The sequence below is a fragment of the Budorcas taxicolor genome, chromosome 1 (assembly GCF_023091745.1).
Source record: "Budorcas taxicolor isolate Tak-1 chromosome 1, Takin1.1, whole genome shotgun sequence".
Taxonomy (NCBI): Eukaryota; Metazoa; Chordata; class Mammalia; order Artiodactyla; family Bovidae; genus Budorcas; species Budorcas taxicolor.
The window spans coordinates 9,663,317-9,688,796 of record NC_068910.1 but is presented as its reverse complement, the minus strand read 5'-3'; the positions used below and the strand labels follow the sequence as shown (position 1 = coordinate 9,688,796).

The following is a 25,480-nucleotide window of genomic DNA, read 5'->3' as shown; positions in this document are numbered from 1 at the left end:
GTCACGTACAACTCCCTGAGGCCATCTAGTGCCCCCCGAGATCCTGATAGAGCCTTATCTCTGAGTGATCCATAATTCTGAGTGCCCTCTAGTATCCCTGAGCCCCTCAGATTGACCACGTGACCCCCCTGGTGTCTGGTGACCCCACTCCAGATAACTGCTGAACCTTGATGTTTCCCCTAAAGAACCCCAGCTTTTTTCCCTGGGCCTGCCGCTCCAGGGTACTCTCCACCTGGCTCCAGACAGTAGGCGCGGATGTAGCAAGCTCAAAGTCGTCCGGACAGGGCCCTACAGACCCCAGAGTCTGGTCCCTGCCGAGGTCCCAGGGGCCTGGGTGGGGCACGCGCTCCGGCAGCCCGCATTCCAAGCCCGGATCCGGGCGCTCCTGGCGGGCCAAAATGTCCGGAGTGGATGAATAGCCAGAAGATCTGGATTCACTCGCTACCGCTCTGGTCTGTTGTCGGTGCCCAGCTCCCTTTTTCATACCAGGAAACAGTTCCTCTCATGCCTACTTGTTGTAGTGCCTGGGGGAGGCAGAGACCCTGGACAGGGGATGGTCTTTCTCCACCTCTCCCAAACCCTTATGTTGTCCTGTCCTTCCGGTCAGGCTGTCCTAAAGCTTCTCACAGTCCCTGAAGAGGGGAGTGTGGCACCCCGAGTGTGCCTTTCCACCGCCCCACTGATGCTGGAGCCCTGGGACTGAAAAGCCTAATTGATGGAAACGCCCATAGCACCGATGACACTGGGGACAAAGGCTTGTCTCCATGGGCTCCTTGAGGTCCCCAAGATCACACTCCTCTCCTTGGCTTATGCCACAACCCCTACTTGGTGTGTCCCTGAACTGTAGTGGCCTAGGACCCCAAACCCTAGTGTTCCCTTGGCTTTGTGCAGAGTTGGGCCTGGGGGCACAATAAAGGTTTACAGGTGAGCCGGTCTGTGTCTAGTTTCTAGAGTGAGAGTTCCCAGAGAGGTAGGGGTTTTCTGTACGATGCTGCACTCCCGTCCGAGATCCGCTCCATGCTTTACTTCCTGCCACACTTCCCAACTTTGCTCCAAGTCGCTGGACTCCGAGCTAGTGGAGGGACCGCTGGACCGACAGAGGACCGAGTGGGGAATCAGCCAAGGACCCACACAGGCAGAGTCAACATGGGACCCCAAGGGAGGGGATAGGAGGGCACGGGCCCCAGACCTCTCATCCCCCCTCATCCTCTTCCTCTCGTCTTCAGGATGGAGTGGGTCGCAGCAGGGGGACGAGGGAGGGACCTGCTGGGACAGCCTGGGCCCTGGCAGCTTCAGCTGGGCCTGCTGCTGAGCGGTGAGAGGGCCTGGTGAAGGCCTGGCGGGGATGGGATGTGATGGTGGGTCCTGGGGTAGCTGGATCAGGGGCTTCGGGGAGTGGGGTAGTGTAGCAGAACCAGCTGACCCCCTGTTCCCAGTGCTGGTCACCGCCCTGGCCCAGGCCCCAGCCCCGGATGTGCCAAGCTGTTCTCGGGGAAGCTGCTACCCTGCCACAGGCGACCTGCTGGTGGGCCGCGCTGACAGACTGACCGCCTCGTCCACCTGTGGTTTGCACGGCCCCCAGCCCTACTGCATCGTCAGTCACCTGCAGGTGGGACTGGGGTGCAGGTGGGGGGCCGAGTCAGGATGGACTAGCAGTGGCTGAGACATTGACCCTGACCCTGATCCGACCCAGGATGAGAAGAAATGCTTTCTGTGTGACTCCCGGCGCCCCTTCTCTGCCAGAGACAACCCAAACAGCCATCGCATCCAGAATGTAGTTACCAGCTTCGCCCCACAGCGCCGGGCAGCCTGGTGGCAGTCAGAGAATGGTGAGGCAGCGGGTGGGGTATTGGGGGAGCAGGGCTCCCCACCAAGTAGCCTCAAGGCCCTGACCTCTGACTCCTGCCCCAGGTGTCCCCGTGGTCACCATCCAGCTGGACTTGGAGGCTGAGTTCCATTTCACGCACCTCATTATGACCTTCAAGGTGCCCGCATGTCTGGGAGCCTGCTAGAAGCACCCTGCTTGGCTCCCCAGTGCCCATGAACAGAGTCCCAGATCTTCAGTTCAGCCTCTGTGTACTCATATGCTGTGCCCTGGTTAGATGGGAGGCCCTTTCACCTCCCACAGCTTCTGTTGCCTCCCACCTCCAGGCCTGTGTACACGCTGCCCCAGTCCCAGGCTGGGTCAGGCGCTGTCTCCCTGGGGCTCCTGACTTCCCCACTCGGGGTGGCTTTCCTTCCCGACTCTTTCTTGGCTCCCTATGGTCACCCCACCTCTTCATGAGCTGCTTGAGAGCAGGCCCCAGCTGGACAGGGTTCTTGACAGGCCTGGGCTAGACTTGGGTCCTGGTGCCCGCTGATGAGCCGTGCTCCCCACCCAGACGTTTCGCCCCGCTGCCATGCTGGTGGAGCGCTCGGCTGACTTTGGACGCACGTGGCGCGTGTACCGCTATTTCTCCTATGACTGTGCGGCAGACTTCCCTGGAGTCCCGCTAGCCCCACCACGGCATTGGGACGATGTTGTCTGTGAGTCCCGCTACTCAGAGATTGAGCCATCCACTGAAGGCGAGGTGAGGGCTGGCCTCTGGGCTTGGGGCAGAGAGAGGGCATGGTGGGCGTGCGCTTGGACACAGGTCCAGTGTCTGCAATGCCTCCATGCCCTCCCAGGTCATCTATCGGGTGCTGGACCCTGCCATCCCCATTCCAGACCCCTACAGCCCACGGATCCAGAGTGAGTGCTCCCTTCTCTGAGCCTGGCACAGTCCCAGAGTCCGGCTACTGACTGTTTGGGGCCTCAGGAGCTATTTTGGGTGTTTACTAGGGCAGGTGCCAAGTCCAGTTTAGCTCATACAGCTAGAGACAGGAGGTCTCCCAAGGTGACCTTGGCAGCTTCAGCCCCCCGGTTGGGTGTGGGCCAGTGGGTTCCCAATCTTCTTCCCTCTGCTTAGACCTGCTGAAGATCACCAACTTACGGGTAAACCTGACACGGCTACACACACTTGGGGACAACCTGCTGGACCCCCGGCGGGAGATCCGCGAGAAGTACTATTACGCCCTCTACGAGCTGGTTGTGCGTGGCAACTGCTTCTGCTACGGACACGCCTCACAGTGTGCGCCCGCCCCAGGGGCACCAGCCCACGCTGAGGGCATGGTGAGGGCCTTCAGCTGGCTGGAGCTGGGCTGTGGGCAGGGGCGGGCCCGGCTGGGCCATGCTGACCGCTCGTCTGCCCACCCTGCTAGGTGCATGGGGCCTGCGTCTGCAAACACAATACTCGCGGCCTTAACTGTGAGCAGTGTCAGGATTTCTATCACGACTTGCCCTGGCACCCAGCTGAAGACCGCCACAGTCATGCTTGCAAGAGTGAGTGAGGCCCCAGCCCCCAACTGCCCCAAAACTCTGTGGCCTGGCTGTGCCCTGGGTACATCCTAGAGCTGGTTAGTTAAGTCTCTGACACCTAGATTGTGTCTGAAGGGTATCAGGAAGGAATTCCCTGGTGGCCCAGTGGTTAGGACTCAGCGCTTTTACTGCTAGGGCCTGGGTTCAATCCCTGGTCAGGGAACTAAGATCCTGCAAACCATGAGGCATGGCCAAAAGCAAAGATTTGTGAAGGGGCTTTCCTTGGTGTCTCAGATGGTTAAAGAAACTGCCTGCGATGCAGGAGACCTGGGTTTGACCCTGGGTCAGGCAGATCCCTTACAGAAGGAAAGGGCAAACCACTCCGGTATTCTTGCCTGGAGAATTCCATGGGCAGGGAAGCCTGGTGGGCTACAGTCCACGGGGTCGCAAAGAGTCGGACATGACTGAGCAACTAACACTTTCACTTTTCATCCTGGTCTTGATGCCCCCAGGGATGCCTTCAACCCTTCTCAACAGCCTGCTCTGATGAGGGGCCCAGTAGAAAGCCGAACCCCCACATACAAATTCTGGCCAGTGGCAGGGACCTAAGGTGGCACTGGGGACCCCTAAGTCCCTTCCTCTCAGGGCACGGTCCCTTTGCCCTCTCTTCCTTCCCCTCTCCCAAGAGTGCGAGTGCCACGGGCACGCCCACAGTTGTCACTTCGACATGGCCATATACCTGGCATCTGGCAACGTGAGTGGAGGCGTGTGTGATGGATGTCAGCACAACACAGCCGGGCACCAGTGTGAGCTCTGCCGGCCCTTCTTCTACCGGGACCCAACCAAGGACCTGCGCGACCCTGCTGTGTGCCGCTGTAAGGCAGGAACCGAACCCCAGAGCAGGAAGTCTGTCCCCCGGTTAGGAGCGGAGGATGTGCCAGACTATGGCCAAGTTGCAAAGATTTGGGGTGGAGGGACCAGACTGGGAATCTAGGGTGGGGCTTGAGGCTTGACTGGTGCTGGGCTCATTGGCTTAGGATAACCCTGCACTTCTTTGTGCCTCCAGCCTGTGACTGTGACCCCATGGGTTCCCAAGACGGGGGCCGCTGTGATCCCCACGATGACCCTGCACTGGGGCTGGTCTCGGGCCAGTGTCGCTGCAAAGAACACGTGGTAGGCTCTCGCTGCCAGCAGTGCCGCGATGGCTTCTTTGGACTCAGTGCCAGCAACCCCCTGGGCTGCCAGCGTATGTGCCTACTGTCCTGATTCCAGTCCTGACCTTGACCCTGCACCTCTTACCCTTGACTCAGCTGGACACAAGCACTGCCCCAGCTCCCCACAGTGCTTATATCTCCTTCCCTGCAGGATGTCAGTGTGACCCACGGGGCACGGTGCCGGGGGCCACCCCTTGTGACCACAACAGTGGAGCCTGTTTCTGCAAGCGTCTGGTGACCGGCCAGGGCTGCAACCGCTGCCTGGTGCGACTGGAGGGGGGCCGGAGTTCTGCACTTGTCCTCAGAGCACAGGGCTGGGGGGTGGTGTCCATGGCCCCCTGGGTGGGTGCTGAGGGCTTAGGACCTGAACTTGGGTGAGAGGCCAAGGGTGGGAGCCAGTGGTCTGGGGGCCATGCTTTCCCCAAGGAGTGTAGAGGCTGAGAGTATCATCGGACTCTCTGCTGGGCAGAGAGGGGAGTCTGTTTCGGGCCCTCAGCAACCTCCTGTCCCGCAGCCTGGCCACTGGGGGCTGAGCCACGACCTGCTCGGCTGCCGTCCGTGTGACTGCGACATCGGTGGTGCCTTGGATCCCCAGTGAGTGCTGTTTAAGGGGCCCTGGGTGAGTGGGAAGAGGATCCTGGGCAGGATGGCGGATCCTCTGGAGTAACCACGTGTTCCCCAGGTGCAATGAGGCCACGGGTCAGTGCCGTTGCCGCCAGCACATGGTGGGGCGACGCTGCGAGCAGGTGCAGCCCGGTTACTTCCGGCCCTTCCTCGACCACATAACTTGGGAGGCTGAGGAAGCCCAGGGGCAGGTAAAGGGGGGCACTGTTGGGGGCAGGGCATGGCTGGCACTGGATGGAGAGGCCAGGTTAAGGGTGGCGCCTGGTGGAGGGAGGGTGTCTGCCTTGAGCAGGACCTCCACTGGAGAGCTGGGGCCTGGGGACAGGCTGTGGCAGAAGAGCCCCTCACCCCCGGCTGCATTGCCTCCCAGGTGCTCGATGTGGTGGAGCGTCTGGCGACCCCTGGGGGCACTCCATCTTGGACCGGCCTGGGCTTTGTTAGGCTGCGGGAAGGCCAGGTGCTGGAGTTCGTGGTGGCCTCTGTACCGAGAGCCATGGACTACGACGTGCTGCTGCGCTTGGAGCCCCAGGTCAGATCCTGCGACACCTAACCCAGAGCTCACCCTCTGCGCGTGGAAGCACCTCCTCCATCATCCTGTGCCCCCCCAGGTGCCAGAGCAGTGGGCAGAGATGGAACTAACCGTGCAGCGTCCAGGGCCTGTGTCTGCCCGCAGCCCATGTGGGCACGTGCTGCCCCAAGACGACCACATCCCAGGGACCCTGCGGCCAGGCAGCAGGTGAGGATGCTAGTGGGAGCACCTACCACTGTTGGGGGGGGCGGGCTGTGGGTCAGCCCTCCGCTCCCATCTGCTCATTCCTCCTTTCCTTCGAGTGCCTGCTCCTCCTGGCTGCTGTTTGCCGGTGCTGCTGGGCACGGTGCGGCTCACAGGAAGGAAGTGGAGAGAAGCAGGCCTGCTCCTTCAGGGGCCCAAGTTCCAGAGGCCAGGCAGGAATTGAGGGGAGCCCATTCAGTGTCAGGAGGGGGGGTGCCTGTAGGGGCTTGGGAGGGTGTCAGCGTGCTCTGAGCAGGGATGTAACTGGCCTGATTAAGGTTTTTATTATATTGGGGGTTCATATTTGTTTCGTGGATCTTTTTTTAAAAATCACTTTCTTTTAAACTTTTCATCATGTAAAAATAGAAATACATAGAAGCAGGGAGAATAGCATAATGAGCCTGGCTGTACCCACTATGGACATTTTGCCAACTTTACATTTAACAAAGACTCCTCTAGTTTCCCAGTGGGGGATAGACCTAAAGGGCCCAGGTGGAAGGTGGGAGCTCTGGTGGAAGTTACTGAGTTAGCCGAGTGACAGCAGGCTGGACACAGGTGTAGCAGTTGAGGCGGCCAGGAGAGGAAGTTTCCATAGGGTTCTGGTGGCAGAGCTGACGGCTTAGACATGTAGGAAAGGGAGAAAATGTGCAAAAGTGACTCCAGGGCTTGGGGCTTGGGCATCTGGATGGCATGGGCTCTTTTCTGAGATGGAGACCTAGCGGGGAGCACTTCTGAGATGCTGAGACATGAGGGGCCGAGGCCAGGGGTGGTTGGATTTGTGTGTCTGGAATTACTGGAGGGCTCACGTTGGAGATGTAAGACTCGTCCGTAAAGAGGTGGTTCTCAATTAAATGACCAGAAAAAGGAAGGAGGAGCAGAACCAAGCTTTGGGGTACTCTAGTGCTAGAACCCAGTAGAGAGGGAGCAGCTGGGGGATGGGGAGAAGTCAGGAGTCTGGACAAGGTCCCAGAAGCTGAGAAGAGTGTCTGAGGAAGGCAGGCGTACTGTTCTCACTTCATGCTGCTGGACGCCTCAGCAGATAAGAATAGAGAAGTAGCCACTGGGTTTGACTACAGGGAGGTCACCGGTGACCTTGGGACAGGCCGACTGCATGGCATGTTGGGGCACAAGCTCCCCGGGAGTGGGAGGCTTAGAGAGTGGACGCAGTGACTATGGTTACATTTTAGGGCTGTGTTGGGCAGGAGAACAAAGACAGAGCAGCAGCTGAGAGAGACGTGAATCTTGAGTAAAGATTTTTCCAGAGAGGATCGAAGAAGAACCCTAGGGTGGGTTTAGAAGCTGCTGGGAATGACCTGGGGCAGGGCGAGGTGATGCAGTCTTGGTGAAGAGGAGCCATGGTTGAAGGCTGGAGGTGGAGGTGGGAGGAAGCGTAAAAAGGACATGGGGGGAAAACTGGAAAGTATTAAGGACTGATGCTGAAGCTGAAACTCCAACACTTTGGCCACCTGATGTGAAGAGCTGACTCAGAAAAAAACCTTGATTCTGGGAAAGATTGAAGGCGGGAGGAGAAGGGGACAACAGGATGAGATGGTTGGATGGCATCACTGATTCAGTGGACATGAATTTGAGCAAGCTCTGGGAGTTGGTGATGGACAGGGAAGCCTGGCATGCTGCAGTCCTTGGGGTCATAAAGAGTCGGGCACAACTGAGCGACTGAACTGAACTGAATATTTGTGTCAGGGAAATGCTGTGGGATTGCAAGGCCACATGGAGTATTTTCAGCACAAGCAATGATCCCAGTGAAGGCACGTTTATGGGAATCTTCTATACAGATTCTCTGCCTGGCTGTTAGCTGTCTGTGGCCCAGCACATTCTGTTTCTTGGCCAGTGGTTTGGTTGCTGGGTGTGGCGTGGGGAGGCCCAAGATGATGCATACGGGAACCCTGGGTGACCCCCATACCTGTCCTCCCCTACTCCAGGCACATGGTGTTTCCCAGACCTGTCTGCCTGGAGCCTGGCATCTCCTACAAGCTACGTCTCAAGCTGGTGCGAACAGGAGGAAGTGCCCAGCCTGAGGCCACCTATTCCGGACCCAGCCTACTCATTGACTCGGTGAACACCTCCCTCTTCCCACACCTGCCAAGGTGGTGGGGCCTGCGGGCTGGGTCCTGTAGTGGTAGCCAGATAGATGGGGCTGGGGATGGAACAGGCAGGTCTGGAGGGGAACCAAACTTAGTGTCCTGGTGGTTCCACGTGGTCCAGGCTCTGAACCTCACTCTTCCTTGCTCGCCTCTCAAGCTGGTGCTGCTGCCGCGTGTCCTGGTGCTGGAGATGTTTAGTGGGGGTGACGCAGCCTCTCTGGAGCGCCGGGCCACCTTTGAACGCTACCGCTGCCACGAGGAGGGTTTGATGCCCAGCAAGCCCCTTCCTTCCGAGGCCTGCGCCCCCCTCCTCATCAGCCTGTCCACGCTGCTCTACAATGGAGCCCTGCGTGAGTGTGTGTGGTGTGGCTGGTGGGGCGGAGGTGTGGGGGCTCAGCCTGACCTGCCCTGTTCCCTCTCCCCACAGCCTGTCAGTGTGACCCCCAGGGCTCCCTGAGCTCCGAGTGCAACCCCCATGGCGGTCAGTGCCGGTGCAAACCTGCAGTGGTTGGGCGCCGCTGCGACCTCTGTGCCCCCGGCTACTATGGCTTTGGCCCGACGGGTTGTCAAGGTATTCACCGGCCTCATCCCTCCAATTGTCTGCCCCCAGCCCCACTACTGTTTTTCCTCCTTCTTCTGGCGCTACTTCTTCCATCTCATTCTGGCTTCAGACCCCACATCCTCATCCCTGATCACTCGACCTTCTCTTCCATCCCCTGAGCTTCCACTCTGACCTCACCCAGCTTCCCCTCAAGGCCCCTCCCTGGCTCAATCTCCGCCTTGCCCCCAGCCTGCCAGTGCAGCCCTGAGGGGGCGCTCAGCGGCCTGTGTGACGCCACCAGTGGGCAGTGCCCCTGCCGAGCTGGTGCATTTGGGCTTCGCTGCGACCGCTGCCAACGGGGCCAGTGGGGGTTCCCGAGCTGCCGGCCCTGTGTCTGCCACGGGCACGCAGACGAGTGCGACCCCCACACTGGCGCTTGCCTCGGCTGCCGGGACCACACTGGGGGTGAGCACTGTGAAAGGTGAGCCTGGAGCAGCTGTGGACGAGCAGGTGGGTAGGCACGCCGCTCAAGGAGGATGCAGCGTTTCCTTCTCCTCCCTGCAGGTGCATTGCTGGCTTCCATGGGGACCCTCGGCTGCCCTACGGGGGCCAGTGCCGGCCCTGCCCCTGCCCCGAAGGGCCCGGGAGCCGGCGGCACTTCGCTACTTCCTGCCACAGGGATGGGTACTCGCAGCAGGTCGTGTGCCACTGCCGGGCAGGCTACACAGGTGAGTGGGGAGGTGCAGGCGCGGGACCAGGGTGGAGCAGCTGGGCTGAGCACTCACGCCTCCCCCCCCAACCATGGGCAGGGCTGCGATGCGAAGCTTGTGCCCCTGGGCACTTTGGGGACCCATCAAGGCCAGGCGGCGGGTGCCAACCATGTGAGTGCAGTGGGAACATTGACCCCACGGACCCGGATGCCTGTGACCCCCGCTCGGGGCAATGCCTGCGCTGCTTACACCACACGGAGGGGCCGCGCTGTGCCCACTGCAAGCCTGGCTTCCATGGGCAGGCCGCCCGACAGAGCTGTCACCGTGAGTGTGGGGATGGGAGGGGACCACTGGGGGGGGCTCCCCTTGACTGGTACGCACCCCTTGACTGGTGTCCCCATCTCGGCTGGCACAGGCTGTACCTGCAACCTGCTGGGCACAGATCCCCGGCAGTGCCCGTCCACTGACCGCTGCAACTGTGACCCAAGCAGTGGGCAGTGCCCATGCCTCCCCAACGTCCAGGGCCTGAGCTGTGACCGCTGTGCCCCCAACTTCTGGAACCTCACCAGTGGCCGTGGCTGCCAGCCCTGTGCCTGCCACCCAAGCCGAGCCAGAGGCCCCACCTGCAACGAAGTAGGGCACTTCTTGTGGATCCCTGGGTAGGCGGGGCCAGCTGCCTGCCTCCGGTCTCAAAGGCTCTGCCCCTGATTGATCTCTGCCTGTTCCCACTCTAGTTCACAGGACAGTGCCACTGCCGTGCTGGTTTTGGTGGGCAGACCTGTTCTGAGTGCCAGGAGCTCCACTGGGGAGACCCTGGGTTGCAGTGCCGAGGTGAGGGGGATAGAGGGGGCCAGAGTAGATGGGGGGCGCTTCCCAGGATACTCCACTGGCGCCCTGACCCTGTGGTCTGTCCTTTGCCCACAGCCTGTGACTGTGACCCTCGTGGGATAGATACACCTCAGTGTCATCGTTCCACGGGCCACTGCAGCTGCCGCCCTGGCGTGTCTGGTGTGCGCTGTGACCAGTGTGCCCGTGGCTTCTCGGGAGTCTTTCCCACCTGCCATCCCTGCCACGCGTGCTTTGGGGACTGGGACCGCGTGGTGCAGGATCTGGTGGCCCGCACACGGCGCCTGGAGCAGTGGACACAAGAGCTGCAGCAGACGGGCGTGCTGGGCGCCTTTGAGAGTAGATTCCGGCACCTGCAGGAGAAGCTGGGCACTGTGCAGGGCATCGTGGGTGCCCGAAACGCCTCCGCCGCCTCCACTGCACAGCTCATGGAGGCCACCAAGGAGCTGCGGTGCGGACGAGCCCGACGATAAGTGGTGGGATGGGGCAGGGGCCCAGTGTGCCAGGGCTGAATTCTGTATCACTTCACACAGGCGCAAAATCGGAGAGGCCACGGAGCACCTGACCCGGCTGGAGGCTGAGCTTACAGACGTGCAGGATGACAATTTCAATGCCAACCACGCACTGAGCAGTCTAGAGCGAGATGGGCTTGCGCTTAATCTCACGCTGCGGCAGCTTAACCAGCATCTGGACCTGCTCAAGCATTCAAACTTCCTGGGTGAGTTGGTGACCCCTGAGGCGGTGGGTCAGGGTGGATCTTCAGCTGACTGCCCGCCTCTGCCCAACTCAGGTGCCTATGACAGCATCCGCCAGGCCCACAGCCTGTCTGCCGAGGCAGAACACCGTGCCAACATGTCGGCCCTGACAGTGCCCAGCCCTGTGAGCAACTCAGCAGACACCCGGCACCGGACAGAGTCCCTGATGACTGCCCGGAGGGAGGATTTCAACCGCAGGCACATGGCCAACCAGCGGGCCCTGGGCGAGCTCTCTGCCCGTACCCACGCCCTGAGTCTGACAGGCATCAACGAACTGGTAAGGCTCAGTGTGGGGTGGGACATGTGGGTGTGGCTGTTTCTTCCCCCAGCCCTGACTTGTTCTGTGCCTGGCAGGTGTGTGGGTCCCCAGGAGATGCGCCCTGTGCTACGAGCCCCTGTGGGGGTGCCGGCTGCCGGGACGAGGAGGGGCAGCCCCGCTGTGGGGGCCTCAGCTGCAGTGGGGCAGCAGCCATGGCGGACCTGGCGCTGGGTCGGGCCCGCCACACACAGGCAGAGCTGCAGCGGGCGTTGGCAGAAGGCGGTGGCATCCTCAGCCAGGTAGCTGAAACCCGTCGACAGGCAGGCGAGGCCCAGCAGCGGGCCCAGGCAGCCCTGGACAAGGCTAATGCGTCCAGGGGCCAGGTGGAGCAGGCCAACCAGGAACTGCGGCAACTTATCCAGAATGTGAAGGACTTCCTCAGCCGTGAGCCTCCCTGTGGCCCAGGCCACATGGTGTTTCCCCTGTGTCTGTGTTCATACTTGAGTCAGAGCCCACATGGCACCTGTGTTTGTGACCACCAATGGGCAGGGACTCAGGACATGTGGACCCCGAGCCCTGCCTTTATGTCATCCCAAAGTCCACGGCCCCAAGTCTGTGTCCCATGTAGAGTCCTGTCCTTGTGGTTACATCCTTCTGCCTGCTAGCAAATCCATACCCCATGTGTGGTCTCTGAGTCCATACCCCCAGCTCGTGTCCCTGTGCCCAAGCTCTGACCTTAAGCCCTTGCCTGTGTCCCCATAGAGGAGGGGGCTGACCCTGATAGCATTGAGATGGTGGCCACCCGGGTGCTAGAACTCTCCATCCCAGCATCACCTGAGCAGATCCAGCAGCTGGCGGGTGAGATCGCAGAGAGGGTCCGGAGCCTGGCAGATGTGGACACGATCCTGGCACGCACTGTGGGAGACGTGCGCCGGGCCGAGCAGCTCCTGAACGACGCACGGAGGGCACGGTCTGATCCCCAGCCTTGGACCCTCCCACACCCCCATCGCCCCCTCCTTGACACCTGATCCTGATACTGGCAGGCTCTGACTCCCTCTCTTCCCCAGGAGCCGGGCTGAGGGTGAGAAACAGAAGGCAGAGACAGTCCAGGCGGCACTGGAGGAGGCCCAGCGGGCACAGGGTGCTGCTCAGGGTGCCATCCAGGGGGCAGTGGTTGACACACAGGACACAGAGCAGACCCTACACCAGGTGTGGCCTCCCTGGACACCAGTGGGGCAAGGTTAGGAGCACACCTCATAAACCCCTTTAATCCTGGGCTCACCCACGGCAGGTGCAGGAGAGGATGGCAGGTGCCGAGCAGGCACTGAGCTCTGCAGGTGAGAGGGCTCAGCAACTGGATGGTCTCCTGGAGGCTCTGAAACTGAAGCGAGCAGGGAATAGCCTGGCAGCTTCGAGTGCCGAAGAAACGGCTGGCAGTGCCCAGGATCGTGCCCGGGAAGCTGAACAGGTGGGTTGAGGCAGAGCGGGCTGGAAGGGCTGGGGATAGAGGCTGGGCCTCCACTGGGCCACCACCCAGCCCCCGGCCTCTACATCCACAGCTGCTCCAAGGCCCCCTGGGGGACCAGTACCAGACAGTGAGGGCCCTGGCTGAGCGCAAGGCCCAGGGTGTGCTGGCTGCGCAGGCGCGGGCAGAGCAATTGCGGGACGAGGCTCGGGGCTTGTTGCAGGCCGCTCAGAACAAGCTGCAGCGGCTGCAAGGTGAGGATGGGGGTGGGAGGGCCCCAGGAAGGTGGGGCTCTCTGGGAGAAGGACCCTTCATCTGAAACCCGTCTCTGCCAGAGCTGGAAGGCACTTATGAGGAGAACGAGCGGGCGCTGGAGGGCAAAGCGGCTCAGCTGGACGGGCTGGAGGCCAGGATGCGCAGCGTGCTTCAGGCCATCAACTTACAGGTCCAGATCTACAACACCTGCCAGTGACCCCTGCCTGAGGCGACCCCGGTCTCTGGCCTCACCCCGCACGCATGATCGCCTGTGCATGAACAGTCCTCAGCCTGGCAAGGCCCCCCTCAATAAACCAGTGTGAATTCCCGGGTGTGGTCTGAACTCTGATTTGGGGAGGGCGGGGTCTCTGGGAGGAGTCTGTAGAGGCGGCCACCCGCCAGGCCCCAGCGAGGCCCAGGCACCGGAGCCCCGCCCCCTCCGCTCGGCCCGCCCCCGGAGCTGCCCGGCGCCGCGTGCCCGCTCCCGCCGGATGTGCGTCACCGGCCCTGCGTGCAGCCACCCGCGGCCGTAACTGGAAGTCGAAACAAAACAAGCAGCTGAGGTGGTAGCGGCGGCGCCGGGACGGGGGAGGGGCGCGCCGGAACCGGAACCGACCTGACGCCGGAACCGGAACCGAGAGCGGGTTGCCAAGGCCCGAAGAGGGCTGGCGGCGGCGGCGGCGGCGGCCTCGCTCGGTGAGTGGGGCTGGCCGCTGCTCGCCTGTCGCGCCGGAGCGGGGAGGCCGCAACGCGGGCCCGGGGCGGCCTGTTCAAGGTCACGGGCCGTCCAGTCTCCACCCCTCGAGTCCGGCGGTCTGCTGGGCCCACTGCTGCAGGCGGGGTCGTTACACTCAGCCTTTGGCCGGCCGGCCGTCTCCGAGAGGGCTGGCGGCGAGTGAGGGCGGCTTCCTGGAGGAGGTGGTGGTGGGCCCGGGGTTCGGAGGCTGGAACTGGGTCGCAGCCCGGCTGGGGCTCTGGTCTGTGGTCAGTAACCCGGCGAGGCCGGATTAGGCTACCTTGGGTCTCTAGGCAGCCCCTTTCCCTGCTCAACGTCCCAAGAGGATAGGGGAGGGACGCGACCTTCAGCTGGGGCCTGGGAGCAAAGAGGCGGAGGATGTCCATCCGTCGACTCTGAATCTGTCGTCATTGAAGATCCAGCCCACCAGTCCCACATCTGACCCATTGAAGAATCTCTTCCCGCCCCCGACATATCCCCCCACACACACTCACACTGGGGAACACAGACTGGTCACTATCTGTCCTGCCATTGTCTCAGGCCGTGCTGGGGTCTGCCAGGGGTCCTTAATACACGCCTTCTTCATCCCCACCCTCATCTTAGTTTTGAGAACTTTATGTTGGGTGGAGAAATAGCCCAGAATCCCCTTGTGGGTCTGTGGGAAACTGGGTAGAAGTCTCTGGCTCAGAGCTGATGAGGGGGCGGACCTGGGAAGGAAGGGGATAATGTCTGTTTCAGTCTCTACCTCAGGGCGCCTTGAGGTGGGGATATTGCTGAAAGGGAAGTGTGACATCTGAATACCCTTTTCACCTTAGCTTTTGCAAGATCCTCTCAGTGTAGGACAGCAGCTGGAGAGCAAAATCTCTTCAGACACAGGGAAAAAAGAAAACAGAAGCAAGCAGTGCATAGTACCAGGTTCAGAGAAGGGTGGAACCTGTCATGTGGCAGGTGGGGCACCTTAACCTGAAGACCGTGCCTGGGCAGTGGTAGCACCTGGGCTGGGCCTGTTTTCAGCTACAATGCCTGGTCCTCCTGCTGTTTAATTGTCTGTCTCCTCCTTTCCTGGCTTCCTCCTCCACCTCCTACTTCTCGGGTGGTGACTAAGCAGCCAGTGAGAGTGAAGGAAAAGTGAGCACCCTGCTCAGAGCGCCAGCCCTGTGGGCTGGAGCCATGGCTCATCTCCAGATTGATGAAGGAGCCTGGTCCCAGGCCATGGCTGCCCTGACCTGGCTCCTCCTCAGTGAGGCTTCTCTCTCTGTGGGTCTGTGTGGCAGCATCTAGGAGGCTCAGCCAGAAGTGGTTGCTCCTACGTTCATTATTTATTCCCCCTTAGGAGTAGCCACGACTGCCTCAGGTATTGGAGAGACACTGCTCTGGAGGGTTAGAAATGTCCTAGGTTGCCTAGCCCTGGGTGTAACCAGGGAGCAAACTCCGGCCCTTGGTAGTGATCACTGGTTCCCTTCTCGTTAGGCTGTCTGTTCCTTGCTGGAGAATTTGTCCACAAAGAGTTGCCAAGATAGCTGGGCCAGGAAGAAAGCGTCGTAGCCCTGACCCAGACGCCGTTGCCGACCCCGGGGCACTCTGGCTGTCGACCAAGCGGCTCAAGATGTCTGGTGGGGCCAGCGCCACAGGCCCAAGGAGAGGGCCCCCAGGACTGGAGGAGGCAACCAGTAAGAAAAAGCAGAAGGATCGAGCAAACCAGGAGAGCAAGGACGGCGATCCTAGGAGAGGTGGGAGTGGCATTCCTGGAGCCTTTGGGGCCTTCTCCTCTTCCCTTCCTATTGAGCATATACATGGGGGGTTGGGAGACGACTCTTTTTGTTCTTCCTTCCGTCCTCGTCTGATGCTGAGAGATGGATCAGTGGCAGGCTGGGTACAGCATCAGCTTTGAAGTTTGTAGTACTTGACTGAAGTCCTCAACATGGTGTTTGATGGGGTGTTCGAGTCTCGGAGGCTGCCTGTCCATCTTCGTTTCCCTGTTCTTGCCTTTGTTGTCAGGGTCAGCATTCACTCCTCGGGAGGAGCAGACCAAAGAGGGTGGGTAAAGAGTAGGCCTTTTGGATGCTAGACTGCTTTGGTTGGTGGGAGAGGGGTGGTGGGCGCCACAGGGGTATACCCCTGGTCTGGAGCAGTTCCAGTAGGGCTGGTGGCCGGTACCTGCTGATACTCACCAGAAGCTCACCGAGACCCTCACAATCTTTTGGTTACTCCCTGTATAGACTTAGGGCTCGATTGGAGGCAGAGTGCTGATGAGGTCATTGTCAAGCTGCGCGTGGGAACCGGTCCCGTGCGGCTGGAGGAAGTTGATGCTGCTTTCACAGACACGGACTGTGTGCTGCGGCTCCCAGGTACGTCCCTCTGCTCCGAGGCCAGCAGTGTATGTGAGTCCTTTGATATCCCCTGCCCCAGCTGACTCCTCCACTCTGTTGCCAGATGGTCGGCAGTGGGGTGGTGTTTTCTATGCCGAAATAGAGAGTTCTTGCACCAAAGTGCAGGCTCGCAAAGGTGGCCTCCTGCAGCTGTCACTGCCCAAGAAGGTGCCTCTGCTTACGTGGCCCTCTCTGCTGGTAAGTCCCAGAGTGGTGGGAGGGGAGAGGCAGGGATCCCCAGTGTAGTTGACAGAGCCTGACTGCTATATCTCTGGCAGAAGAAACCTCTAGGGACCCAGGAGTTGGTGCCAGGGTTGCGGTGCCAGGAGAATGGGCAGGAGCCATCTCCCATTGCCCTGGAGCCAGGCCCTGAGCCCCGGCGGGCTAAGCAGGAGGCCCGCAACCAGAAGCGGGCCCAGGGCCGTGGTGAGGTAGGCGCTGGGGCTGGTCCTGGGGCCCAGGCAGGGCCCAGTGCCAAGAGGGCCGTGCATCTCCGCAGAGGGCCAGAGGGGGAAGGGGCCAGAGATGGCCCTGGGCCTCAGGGTGATGCCCCCCAATTCCTGGCTGAGCCGGCCACCCAGGTGAGAGTGGAGTGCCTGCTTGGGGGTTGGGAGGTGAGGGGGAAGGGTGTGGACTCCAGTGGAGAGGGAGCCGCCTGCCAGACCCAAGGCTGATCCTGCCCATGATCTCGCCATGAATAGGCTGAGGCTGAGGAACAGCTCCGTGTACCACCACTGACCCCCCAGACCTGCCTCCTGGGCTCAGAGGAGAATCTAGCACTTTTGACAGGAAAGAAGGCAGCAGCCCCCAGGAGCGACCCAGTGTCCCCTACCATGGCCCGGAGCAGAGACCCTGAGAAGGACCGTCGTTCCAAGGAGGAGATGGCAGTGGCCGCAGATGCTCCGGCCTTGGTGGATGGTAAAGATGGGGCTGGGGTTGGGCAGGCCGAGCTCGAGCTGCTGGGTGGGTGAGTGGCTGGGCAGGGAGTAGAACAGGAGCAGGCTGGAACTTGTCCTGAGTGGCACTGAGCTGTGGTCTCAATATAGAGCCCGAGTCCACGGTGAACCTGGCATTTGTCAAGAATGACTCGTATGAGAAGGGGCCGGACTCAGTGGTGGTGCACGTATACGTGAAAGAAATCCGCAGGGACACCTCTCGAGTGCTCTTCCGTGAGCAGGACTTCACGCTTATCTTCCAGACCAGGTGGGTGGGTGGGCAGCCCCGGGGCAGACAGTGTGCTTCAGGCAGGGCAGTGCTTCTCATGCTCTTCCTCCTGCCCTACCCCTGCAGGGACGGAAACTTCCTGAGACTGCACCCGGGCTGCGGACCCCACACCATCTTCCGTTGGCAGGTGAAGCTCAGGTGGGTGGTGCCCAGCCCCGCCCTGTGCCTGTCCTGCTGCCCTGCAGTCCACGTCCCTGGGCTGTCTGGCCACCGGAGGCCCTGAGCACAGCCTTCCCCTGCAGGAACCTGATCGAGCCCGAGCAGTGCACCTTCTGCTTCACGGCCTCGCGCATCGACATCTGCCTCCGCAAGCGGCAGAGCCAGCGCTGGGGTGGTCTGGAGGCCCCGGCTACACGAGGTCTGCCCACGAGCTCCCTTCATTGCCTGGTCCTTGGGACCTGGACCCCCACCCCCTACCACATGCTGCTAACCACCAGCCCCCCATTCCCCCTTTTTAAGGTGCAGTGGGTGGTGCAAAGGTCGCCGTGCCGACAGGTCCATCCCCCCTGGATTCAGCCCCACCGGGAGGTACACCTCATCCCTTGACGGGCCAGGAGGAAGCCCGGGCCGTGGAGAAGGAGAAACCCAAGGCTCGATCTGAGGACACAGGCCTCGATGGGGTGGCCACCCGCACCCCCATGGAGCATGTAGCCGCAAAGTCAGAGCCACACCTGGCGTCGGTGAGAATCTCGGGGTGCAGAGGGCCAGGGCTGGAGGCTGGAGAGCTCAGGGCTGCTCTCTCATGCTTCTCTTGCTCCCACAGCCAAAACCCACATGTATGGTGCCTCCAATGCCCCACAGCCCGGTGAGTGGAGACAGCGTGGAGGAAGAGGAGGAGGAAGAGAAGAAGGTGTGTCTGCCGGGCTTCACTGGCCTCGTCAATCTAGGCAACACCTGCTTCATGAACAGCGTCATTCAGTCTCTGTCCAACACGCGGGAGCTGCGTGACTTCTTCCACGGTGAGAGCAGCTCCTGGAGCCCGGGGACAGGGGCCACCTGCCCCCGCTCACGTCTCTGCTGGGCTGCTGTCCCTAGACCGCTCCTTCGAGGCTGAGATCAACTACAACAACCCGCTGGGGACTGGTGGGCGTCTGGCCATCGGCTTTGCTGTGCTGCTCCGGGCGCTGTGGAAGGGCACCCACCATGCCTTCCAGCCCTCCAAGTTAAAGGTGATTTGTGGCCACTCCTCCCCTTGGCTGGAGAGGGTGGGGAGGGCCAGCCAGCCGGGAGCACGGTGGGTGCTGGGGCTCCAGGCTCACACCTTGCCCCTGTATCCAGGCCATCGTGGCAAGCAAGGCCAGCCAGTTCACAGGCTACGCGCAGCACGATGCCCAGGAGTTCATGGCTTTCCTGCTAGATGGGCTGCACGAGGACCTGAACCGCATTCAAAATAAGCCCTACACGGAGACCGTGGACTCAGATGGGCGGCCTGATGAGGTCAGAGTTGGGGGCGGAGGCGCGCCTGTGTCCTTTCCGTCCCGGCCCCCGGACCTCCTCGGCCCTCACCACTCTGCTCCTCAGGTGGTGGCTGAGGAAGCCTGGCAGCGGCACAAGATGCGGAATGACTCCTTCATCGTGGACCTGTTTCAGGGCCAGTACAAGTCGAAGCTGGTGTGCCCCGTGTGTGCAAAGGTGTGACAGGCTACCTAGAAAGAAAGGCACCCCCTAGCTTGTCCTGGTTAGCCTACTCAGAGTGGGCTCAGAGGCACAGGTACCTTTAGGTGCTGCAGGGCACAGTTTGGACAAAGAAGCTTGGGGGAGGCCTGAGGCCCTGTGGGCTGCAGAGGTCAGGCTGCGAGGGCTTCCTGACTGAAGGGAAAGCGCTCTTTGGGTGACCTGAGATGGAGTGGGCATGGGAAAAATTGGAAACGCACATGGGAGGGGCCTGGTGGAGCAGGCCTCCAGCGTCAGAAACAGGGATTTTTCTCTCCTTCCGGTTCTCCTGGTCCATCCAGCCTTCTCAGCCTGAGGCTGGGCGGTGAGGCCCGAGAGCCATCCCCAGGCCTTGATCGGGCGCCGCTTTGAGCACCAGCAGCTTGCCCCCCACTCCCTTTGTGGCCACCCAGTGGCACCTGTGCATTTGCAGGTCTCCATCACTTTTGACCCATTCCTGTACCTGCCGGTGCCCTTGCCCCAGAAGCAAAAGGTTCTCCCTGTCTTCTATTTCGCCCGGGAGCCCCACAGCAAGCCCATCAAGGTGAGAACTTGGCCCGTACATCCGGGCTACGGCCTAGACCCTGGCCTCCCTCCCCCACGGACTCTCTCCTCTTGTCACCAGTTTCTGGTGAGCGTCAGCAAGGAGAACTCCAGTGCGAGCGAAGTGTTGGACTCCCTATCTCAGAGTGTCCATGTGAAGCCTGAGAACCTGCGTCTGGCGGAGGTGTGTCTGTCCTTCCCTGCTCTTTATGCACAGGGATGTGTGTCTTTGTTCGCAGCGTGCAGATACATGTGTGCAGTTGTTAGCATCTGTATGTGTCCACTCAGACGTGCCTGTGACTGCACAGATAGGTGGGGTGCTGTGGGGTGAGGCGTGGTTGGAACCAGACACTTGGGCGATGCACCTGAGGTGCCCTCAGTTCCCTGCCATCATCTGGATATATTTCCCCTCTTGGTGTTGGCCCCCTGCTGCTCTTCTTCAGCTAAGGAGCTTGGGCCACAGGACTAGCCATCCCCCAGCTCTGGTTCTTCTGCATCATGCTTCTCCCTCCTGTTTTCCCCAATCTGTGTTGCTGCTGCCTGGCAGTGTCCTATTCCTCAGCGGGGCAGAGGATGGGGCATACTTCTTGGAAGGTGGCCCCTCCAGAGTAACCACGTTGCAGTCTCCACAGGGCCCACTGGGGTGACAGCAGGGTTGAGGCCCTTGGTGTGGAGATCTGGTATGGTTCATAGCTGTCCCAATCCTGATTTTTCATCCTCTCTATGCACCAGGCTCCTTACTCCATTGGGCACTAAGGCTGCTGCCAGTGGAGGCACATATTTCTTACCCCGACAAGTCCTCACTGACCCAAGATCAAGGCCAGATCTTGTTGTGGTTTGGAGCAGGGCTAGGGGAAGTGCTCGTCCTCACATCAGATCTGTGTGTTCTCTGTCCCCAGGTGATTAAGAATCGCTTCCACCGTGTGTTCCTGCCCTCCCACTCACTGGACACCGTGTCCCCGTCCGACACACTCCTCTGCTTCGAGTTGCTATCCCCAGAGTTGGCCAAGGAGCGCGTGGTAGTGTTAGAGGTACAACAGGTGAGTAGGGGCCACTCTGCTGACCCAAGGTCCTGGTGGGGGCGGGGATGGCCTTCCTGTCCCGCCTGCCCTCACTGAACCAGGCCACCCACCCTAGCGTCCCCAGGTGCCCAGCATTCCCATCTCCAAGTGTGCAGCCTGCCAGCGGAAGCAGCAGTCAGAGGATGAGAAGCTGAAGCGCTGTACCCGGTGCTACCGCGTGGGCTACTGCAACCAGTGAGGACTCCCATGTTGCCCCATCCCTACTCATGCTTCCACCTGCCACCCTCCCTCTTCTTCACGTAAAGCCTGGGTGTCTTAAGTTCTCTACCTGCCCCCATCTGCTGTCACTCTCCCAGACCCCTGGGGAAGCTGGGCTGGCCCTGGTGCAGAGGTTGGGCTGAAGCCCCCTTCTTCCCTCCACTTTCCTTCCAGGCTCTGTCAGAAAACCCACTGGCCTGACCACAAGGGCCTCTGCCGCCCCGAGAACATCGGCTACCCCTTCTTGGTCAGTGTCCCTGCCTCACGCCTCACCTACGCCCGTCTTGCTCAGCTGCTAGAGGGCTATGCCCGGTAAGTGCCCAGGGGCTGGGTTAAGGTGGGGTGGAAGGCAGAGGCGCCGGCCATGCTGGTCTGGATTCTTACTGGCTTTTGCGGCCCGTCGCCAGGTACTCTGTGAGTGTGTTCCAGCCGCCCTTCCAGCCCGGCCGCATGGCCTTGGAGTCCCAGGGCCCTGGCTGCACCACGCTACTCTCCACTAGCTCCCTGGAGGCCGGGGACAGTGACAGGGACCCCATTCAGCCACCAGAGCTCCAGTTGGTGACCCCTGTGGCTGAGGGGGACACGGGGGCCTCCCGGGCATGGGCATCCCCTGATCGGGGCCCTGTACCCAGTACCAGCGGCATTTCTTCTGAGATGGTGGCCAGTGGGCCCATTGAAGTTGGCGCCTTGACTGTTGGTGAGAGGGTGTCCCGGCCTGAAGGTAAAAGTCTGCTGAAAGGCTCTGGGGTAGGGAAGGTAGGGGAGAGCTGGGTCAGGCCCTGGTAGACAGGAGAGCTCCGATTATCATGTCCTTTCTCAGCTGCTGTGCCCGGGTACCAACACCCAAGTGAAGCCCTGAGTGCCCACACTCCCCAGTTCTTCATCTACAGAATTGATGCATCCAACCGAGAGCAGCGGCTAGAGGACAAAGGTGTCTGAGGCCGTCAGGCGGGGAAGCCCTGGCGTGGATTGGGCTGGTGGCTCTCCACAGCTGCATGACTCCCCTCCTTGCCCGTTTCTAGGAGACGTCCCACTGGAGCTGGGGGACGACTGCAGCCTGGCCCTGGTCTGGCGCAACAACGAGCGCCTGCAGGAGTTCGTGCTGGTGGCCTCCAAGGAGCTGGAGTGCGCTGAGGACCCTGGGTCTGCTGGTGAGGCTGCCCGTGCTGGCCACTTCACGCTGGACCAGTGCCTCAACCTCTTCACACGGCCGGAGGTGTTGGCACCGGAGGAGGCTTGGTGAGGCCAGGATGGCCGGCAGGTGGGGGCCGGGGGCGCTGGGCGCTCTGCCGCCCCTGACCGTGCCCCATCCCCCCACAGGTACTGCCCTCAGTGCAAACAGCACCGCGAGGCCTCCAAGCAGCTGCTGCTGTGGCGCCTGCCCAACGTGCTCATTGTGCAGCTCAAGCGCTTCTCCTTTCGTAGCTTCATCTGGCGTGACAAGATCAACGACCTGGTGGAGTTCCCCGTCCGGTGAGCCAGGGCTCTGCTGCCTGCAGTCAGGGCTGGTGGCGGCGGCAGGGAGGGGCACCTGCTGACCAGCTGACCGCTCTCGGGCCGGCTCCGCAGGAACCTGGACCTGGGCAAGTTCTGTATCGGTCAGAAAGAGGAGCAGCTGCCCAGCTACGACCTGTACGCCGTTATCAACCACTACGGGGGCATGATCGGCGGCCACTACACTGCCTGTGCACGCCTACCCAACGACCGCAGCAGCCAGCGCAGCGACGTGGGTGAGGGCACACACGCCGACAGGACGGACGGGAGGGGCGGTGGCGCAGGTCCTGTTCACACCCTCCTCGCCTTGCCGTAGGCTGGCGCCTGTTCGATGACAGCACGGTGACAACGGTAGACGAGAGCCAGGTGGTGACGCGTTACGCCTATGTCCTCTTCTACCGCCGGCGGAACTCTCCCGTGGAGAGGCCCCCCCGGGCAGGTCACGCTGAGCACCACCCTGACCTGGGCCCTGTAGCTGAGTCAGCTGCCAGCCAGGTGAGGCACAGGGAGGCTTCACAGGGGGGCCCAACTCTCAGATGTTGGGGTGGGGGGTCGCGTAGAGCACAGCTTCTTCTCCTTCAGCCCCTAAAGCCCTGGGCTTTTTAAGCTGCAGATGGGGTTCCCTTACATCGTAGCCTTAGCCAGAGCCATTACCGGCTGTGGGGACACTCACAGAGGCACATACGCACCAACACGTGGCCACTGGTGTGTGCATCACATACAGACCAGGAGCTGCTACAGACTTCACCGGGCTGTGGATGGACTGTACCTGACACTCCCACCTTTCCCTCTGCTGCTCCCCACACGGTGGCCCACAGACCCTCCCTCATGACTGTCCCTGAGGTCTGACATGCATTCAGGCCAGGGGTGTGCCAGCAGGCCATAGCCTTGTGTGGCCGTCCCCCTCTCTGAGGTGGGCATCTGTTCCTGCTGGGCCTTCACGATCTTCTGTCGCTCTTGCTGATGTGGGTCCCAGGCCTGGTTGGTGGGCACAGCCCCAACTCTTTCCTGGACTAGTCTCCTCCTGGCGCTGCTCTCCCTTGAGCTCTCTTTGCGCAGACTCTGAGACCGTGATCAGGATCTGTACGTGGGTGGGAGGGAGCCAGGAGATGACTCTGGGGTCGGCAGTTATGTCCTCCACGAGCCAGTCTCGTCTGTGGGAAGCCTGGGCTAAAACACTGACTGGCTAACCCCCAACTCTAACTGCACCCCAGTGAGGAAGCTGCGTGTCCACTGCGGGGTGTCCTGAGGCCACCATGCTGTCAGGGTTCACCTGTCATGGTGCTCTCAGTCTCAACAACCTGGCGAGTCACTTGGCTCCTGCCTGCCCTCTGTGCCGCCTGACCTGGGATGTAGGGGGTTAGCGCCAGTTACCTTGGGTGGGACTGTTGTGGCCAGGGGTCTTAGGGACACTGGGTCTCCCTCCCCACTCACCCCTGCCCTGGGCGCTGATGGCCGTTTCCGCACACCGTAGGCTTCCCGGATTTGGCAGGAGCTGGAGGCCGAGGAGGAGCCGGTACCCGAGGGGCCTGCGCCTCTGGGTCCCTGGGGGCCCCAAGACTGGGTGGGCCCCCCGCCACGTGGCCCTACCACACCAGACGAGGGCTGTCTCCGATACTTTGTTCTGGGCACCGTGGCAGCTTTGGTGGCCCTTGTGCTCAACGTGTTCTATCCTCTGGTATCCCAGAGCCCCTGGAGATGAGCTCATCGGCAGGCAGCTGCTGTGAGCTGGTCTACCTACCTTCCCCGCCAGGCCACGCTTGCCTCTGTGGTGGGGACTGACTTGGGGCTCAGTGGATGCCTGTGAGGGGACAGGGTGGGGACTGTGGCTCTTGCAGGGGCAGAGCATCCCAGGGTGGGTATCCCGTCCAGTTGTCTGTCCATTTGTCCTGCTGCTCCTACCCTTGACCTGGGGCTTAGCCCTACCCAAGCAGCTTCTTGTATTCAAAGTGTTAATAAAGCGAGACTGTTCAGGCCCGATCTCGTCTCTCTGTCTCAACGCCGCTGCTGTCTGCGCCTGCCTTGGGGCCTTCCCCTGGGTGCTAGGGCTCCAAGCCAGCACCCCCGGGATGCCAGGCGGCATACTGGGCAGCCCCCAACCCCTGTCCTCATATTCTGTTGCAGGGACTAGGCCCTGGCCAGGCCCCCGAGGTGGCCCCCACGCGGACAGCCCCTGAACGCTTCGTCCCCCCTGTGGACCGCCCAGCCCCCACCTACAGCAACATGGAGGAGGTCGATTAGCAGGTCCCTGGCTGGTGGGGGGACTGGGCTTGTGGGATTCCCCCCCAGAGGGCCAGCGCTTTGCCGCTTCTCCTTCTCTAACCTAGAGGACACTGGCTTCATCAATGGGGAGTTGGGGGGGATGATTTGAGGGTGGAAGCCTCACAGGTTGGGACCTCTTGTCACCTTGACCTCACCCCCCACCCCCAACCAGTGGGCCTTGGCTTCTCCAGCCACCCCCAGTGCTGCGTGGTTTGATTCTCAGTTGTACCTTCGGTTCTTTCTCACTCGCATTATAAACGTTATAATTTTATTCTAAAAAACTGTAATTTTTTTTTTTGCATTTTGGAAGTGATTGCTGCTGTTTAAATATATTTTAAAAATAAATGACAAATAAGCAGACTTAGTCACTGTGATACACTAGGTCCTGTGGCCACCTCCCCTTTGCAGCATCTGCTGTGTGTGTGTGTGTGTGTGTGTGAGTGAGTGAGTGAGTGAGTGTGCGTCAAAGATCCTGTAAAGTGCTCTGGTCTGAGGAAAGATGATGAGGTTCCATTTCAGGCCATTTGGGTCATAAAGCCAAGCCCCCAGTCCCAGCAGATGTTTGGGGCCTGACTTCTGCCCTTTGATTCCACTGATTCTGAGTCCTGCCTGGAGGCAGCTATGGTTGGCAACATCAGTACCTCAGACCCAAGGGATGGACTGTACCCCATGAAACTCCAGAAGCTGACAGCATGGAGTAAAAGGTGTAGGCACTGGGGCTGACAACCAGATAGCAGGTCAGGAAGGACTTATTGGGGAACAGGAAGGACATGTGGGTGGAGGGAAGTCCGTCCTTTTCTCAGGTCTTTCTTTGCTGTAGTTTGCAAAACATTTGGATCCCTTGGGAGAATAGAGCAGGAAAAAAACTGGGTTGTGGGGAAGGAGGCCCTGCTCCAAAAGGATAGGCAGAGAGGACCAGAGCTAATCTTGGCTGGCTTCCTGTGGAAGGGAGGGTGCAGGCCCCTGCCAGGCTATTTCCTCCCTTGATTCCCTGAGACTTTGGCTTCTGGCAGGTATCCCAGGCTGTTTGCCCACAGTG

At 60.8% G+C, this 25,480-nt stretch overlaps 2 protein-coding genes across 6 annotated transcripts; both read left to right on the top strand.

Annotated features, from left to right (window-relative positions):
- The first annotated feature begins 1,062 nt into the window (after positions 1–1,062).
- LAMB2 (laminin subunit beta 2) lies at positions 1,063–13,203 on the top strand. Of its 4 annotated transcripts, none has more exons than XM_052645735.1 (33): positions 1,063–1,135; positions 1,227–1,315; positions 1,437–1,609; positions 1,694–1,829; positions 1,912–1,985; positions 2,382–2,570; positions 2,668–2,731; positions 2,949–3,151; positions 3,241–3,361; positions 4,024–4,212; positions 4,404–4,583; positions 4,703–4,815; positions 5,066–5,145; positions 5,234–5,366; positions 5,546–5,704; positions 5,784–5,911; positions 7,888–8,020; positions 8,207–8,399; positions 8,477–8,620; positions 8,840–9,071; positions 9,155–9,318; positions 9,400–9,624; positions 9,716–9,933; positions 10,035–10,131; positions 10,225–10,597; positions 10,680–10,864; positions 10,937–11,178; positions 11,256–11,604; positions 11,923–12,130; positions 12,228–12,369; positions 12,458–12,628; positions 12,720–12,879; positions 12,961–13,203. In XM_052645735.1, the coding sequence occupies exons 2-33, from the start codon at positions 1,228–1,230 to the stop codon at positions 13,095–13,097; spliced, it is 5,403 nt and encodes a 1,800-aa protein (XP_052501695.1). In that variant the 5' UTR covers positions 1,063–1,135; position 1,227; the 3' UTR covers positions 13,098–13,203. The 4 variants fall into 4 exon arrangements, with proteins under 4 accessions (XP_052501695.1, XP_052501566.1, XP_052501611.1 ...); XM_052645606.1 differs by having other exon boundaries at positions 12,452–12,628; XM_052645651.1 differs by lacking the exon at positions 1,063–1,135 and having other exon boundaries at positions 1,149–1,315; positions 12,452–12,628.
- A 203-nt stretch (positions 13,204–13,406) lies between these two features.
- USP19 (ubiquitin specific peptidase 19) lies at positions 13,407–24,152 on the top strand. 2 transcript variants are annotated; one of them, XM_052646299.1, is made up of 27 exons: positions 13,407–13,576; positions 15,087–15,346; positions 15,615–15,653; positions 15,836–15,964; positions 16,050–16,183; positions 16,264–16,566; positions 16,687–16,903; positions 17,032–17,188; positions 17,276–17,347; positions 17,452–17,567; positions 17,669–17,889; positions 17,973–18,168; positions 18,245–18,378; positions 18,488–18,646; positions 18,731–18,841; positions 19,296–19,406; positions 19,488–19,589; positions 20,305–20,445; positions 20,543–20,661; positions 20,860–20,997; positions 21,093–21,406; positions 21,506–21,616; positions 21,708–21,924; positions 22,006–22,158; positions 22,255–22,415; positions 22,496–22,674; positions 23,654–24,152. In XM_052646299.1, the coding sequence occupies exons 2-27, from the start codon at positions 15,223–15,225 to the stop codon at positions 23,879–23,881; spliced, it is 4,086 nt and encodes a 1,361-aa protein (XP_052502259.1). In that variant the 5' UTR covers positions 13,407–13,576; positions 15,087–15,222; the 3' UTR covers positions 23,882–24,152. The 2 variants fall into 2 exon arrangements, with proteins under 2 accessions (XP_052502259.1, XP_052502268.1); XM_052646308.1 differs by lacking the exon at positions 15,615–15,653.
- The last annotated feature ends 1,328 nt before the right edge of the window (positions 24,153–25,480 follow it).

What these genes read in the sequence shown, in the direction of transcription:
- LAMB2 (XM_052645528.1), top strand. Translation starts at nt 1,346, where the DNA reads ATGGGATGTGATGGTGGGTCCTGGGGTAGCTGGATCAGGGGCTTCGGG. An exon ending in TGGCCCGACGGGTTGTCAAG is followed by an intron (nt 8,621 to 8,839) that starts GTATTCACCGGC and finishes CCTTGCCCCCAG; the next exon opens with CCTGCCAGTGCAGCCCTGAG. An exon ending in CAAGCTGCAGCGGCTGCAAG is followed by an intron (nt 12,880 to 12,960) that starts GTGAGGATGGGG and finishes CGTCTCTGCCAG; the next exon opens with AGCTGGAAGGCACTTATGAG.
- USP19 (XM_052646299.1), top strand. Translation starts at nt 15,223, where the DNA reads ATGTCTGGTGGGGCCAGCGCCACAGGCCCAAGGAGAGGGCCCCCAGGA. An exon ending in TGCTCCGGCCTTGGTGGATG is followed by an intron (nt 16,904 to 17,031) that starts GTAAAGATGGGG and finishes GTCTCAATATAG; the next exon opens with AGCCCGAGTCCACGGTGAAC. An exon ending in TAGTGTTAGAGGTACAACAG is followed by an intron (nt 20,446 to 20,542) that starts GTGAGTAGGGGC and finishes CACCCACCCTAG; the next exon opens with CGTCCCCAGGTGCCCAGCAT.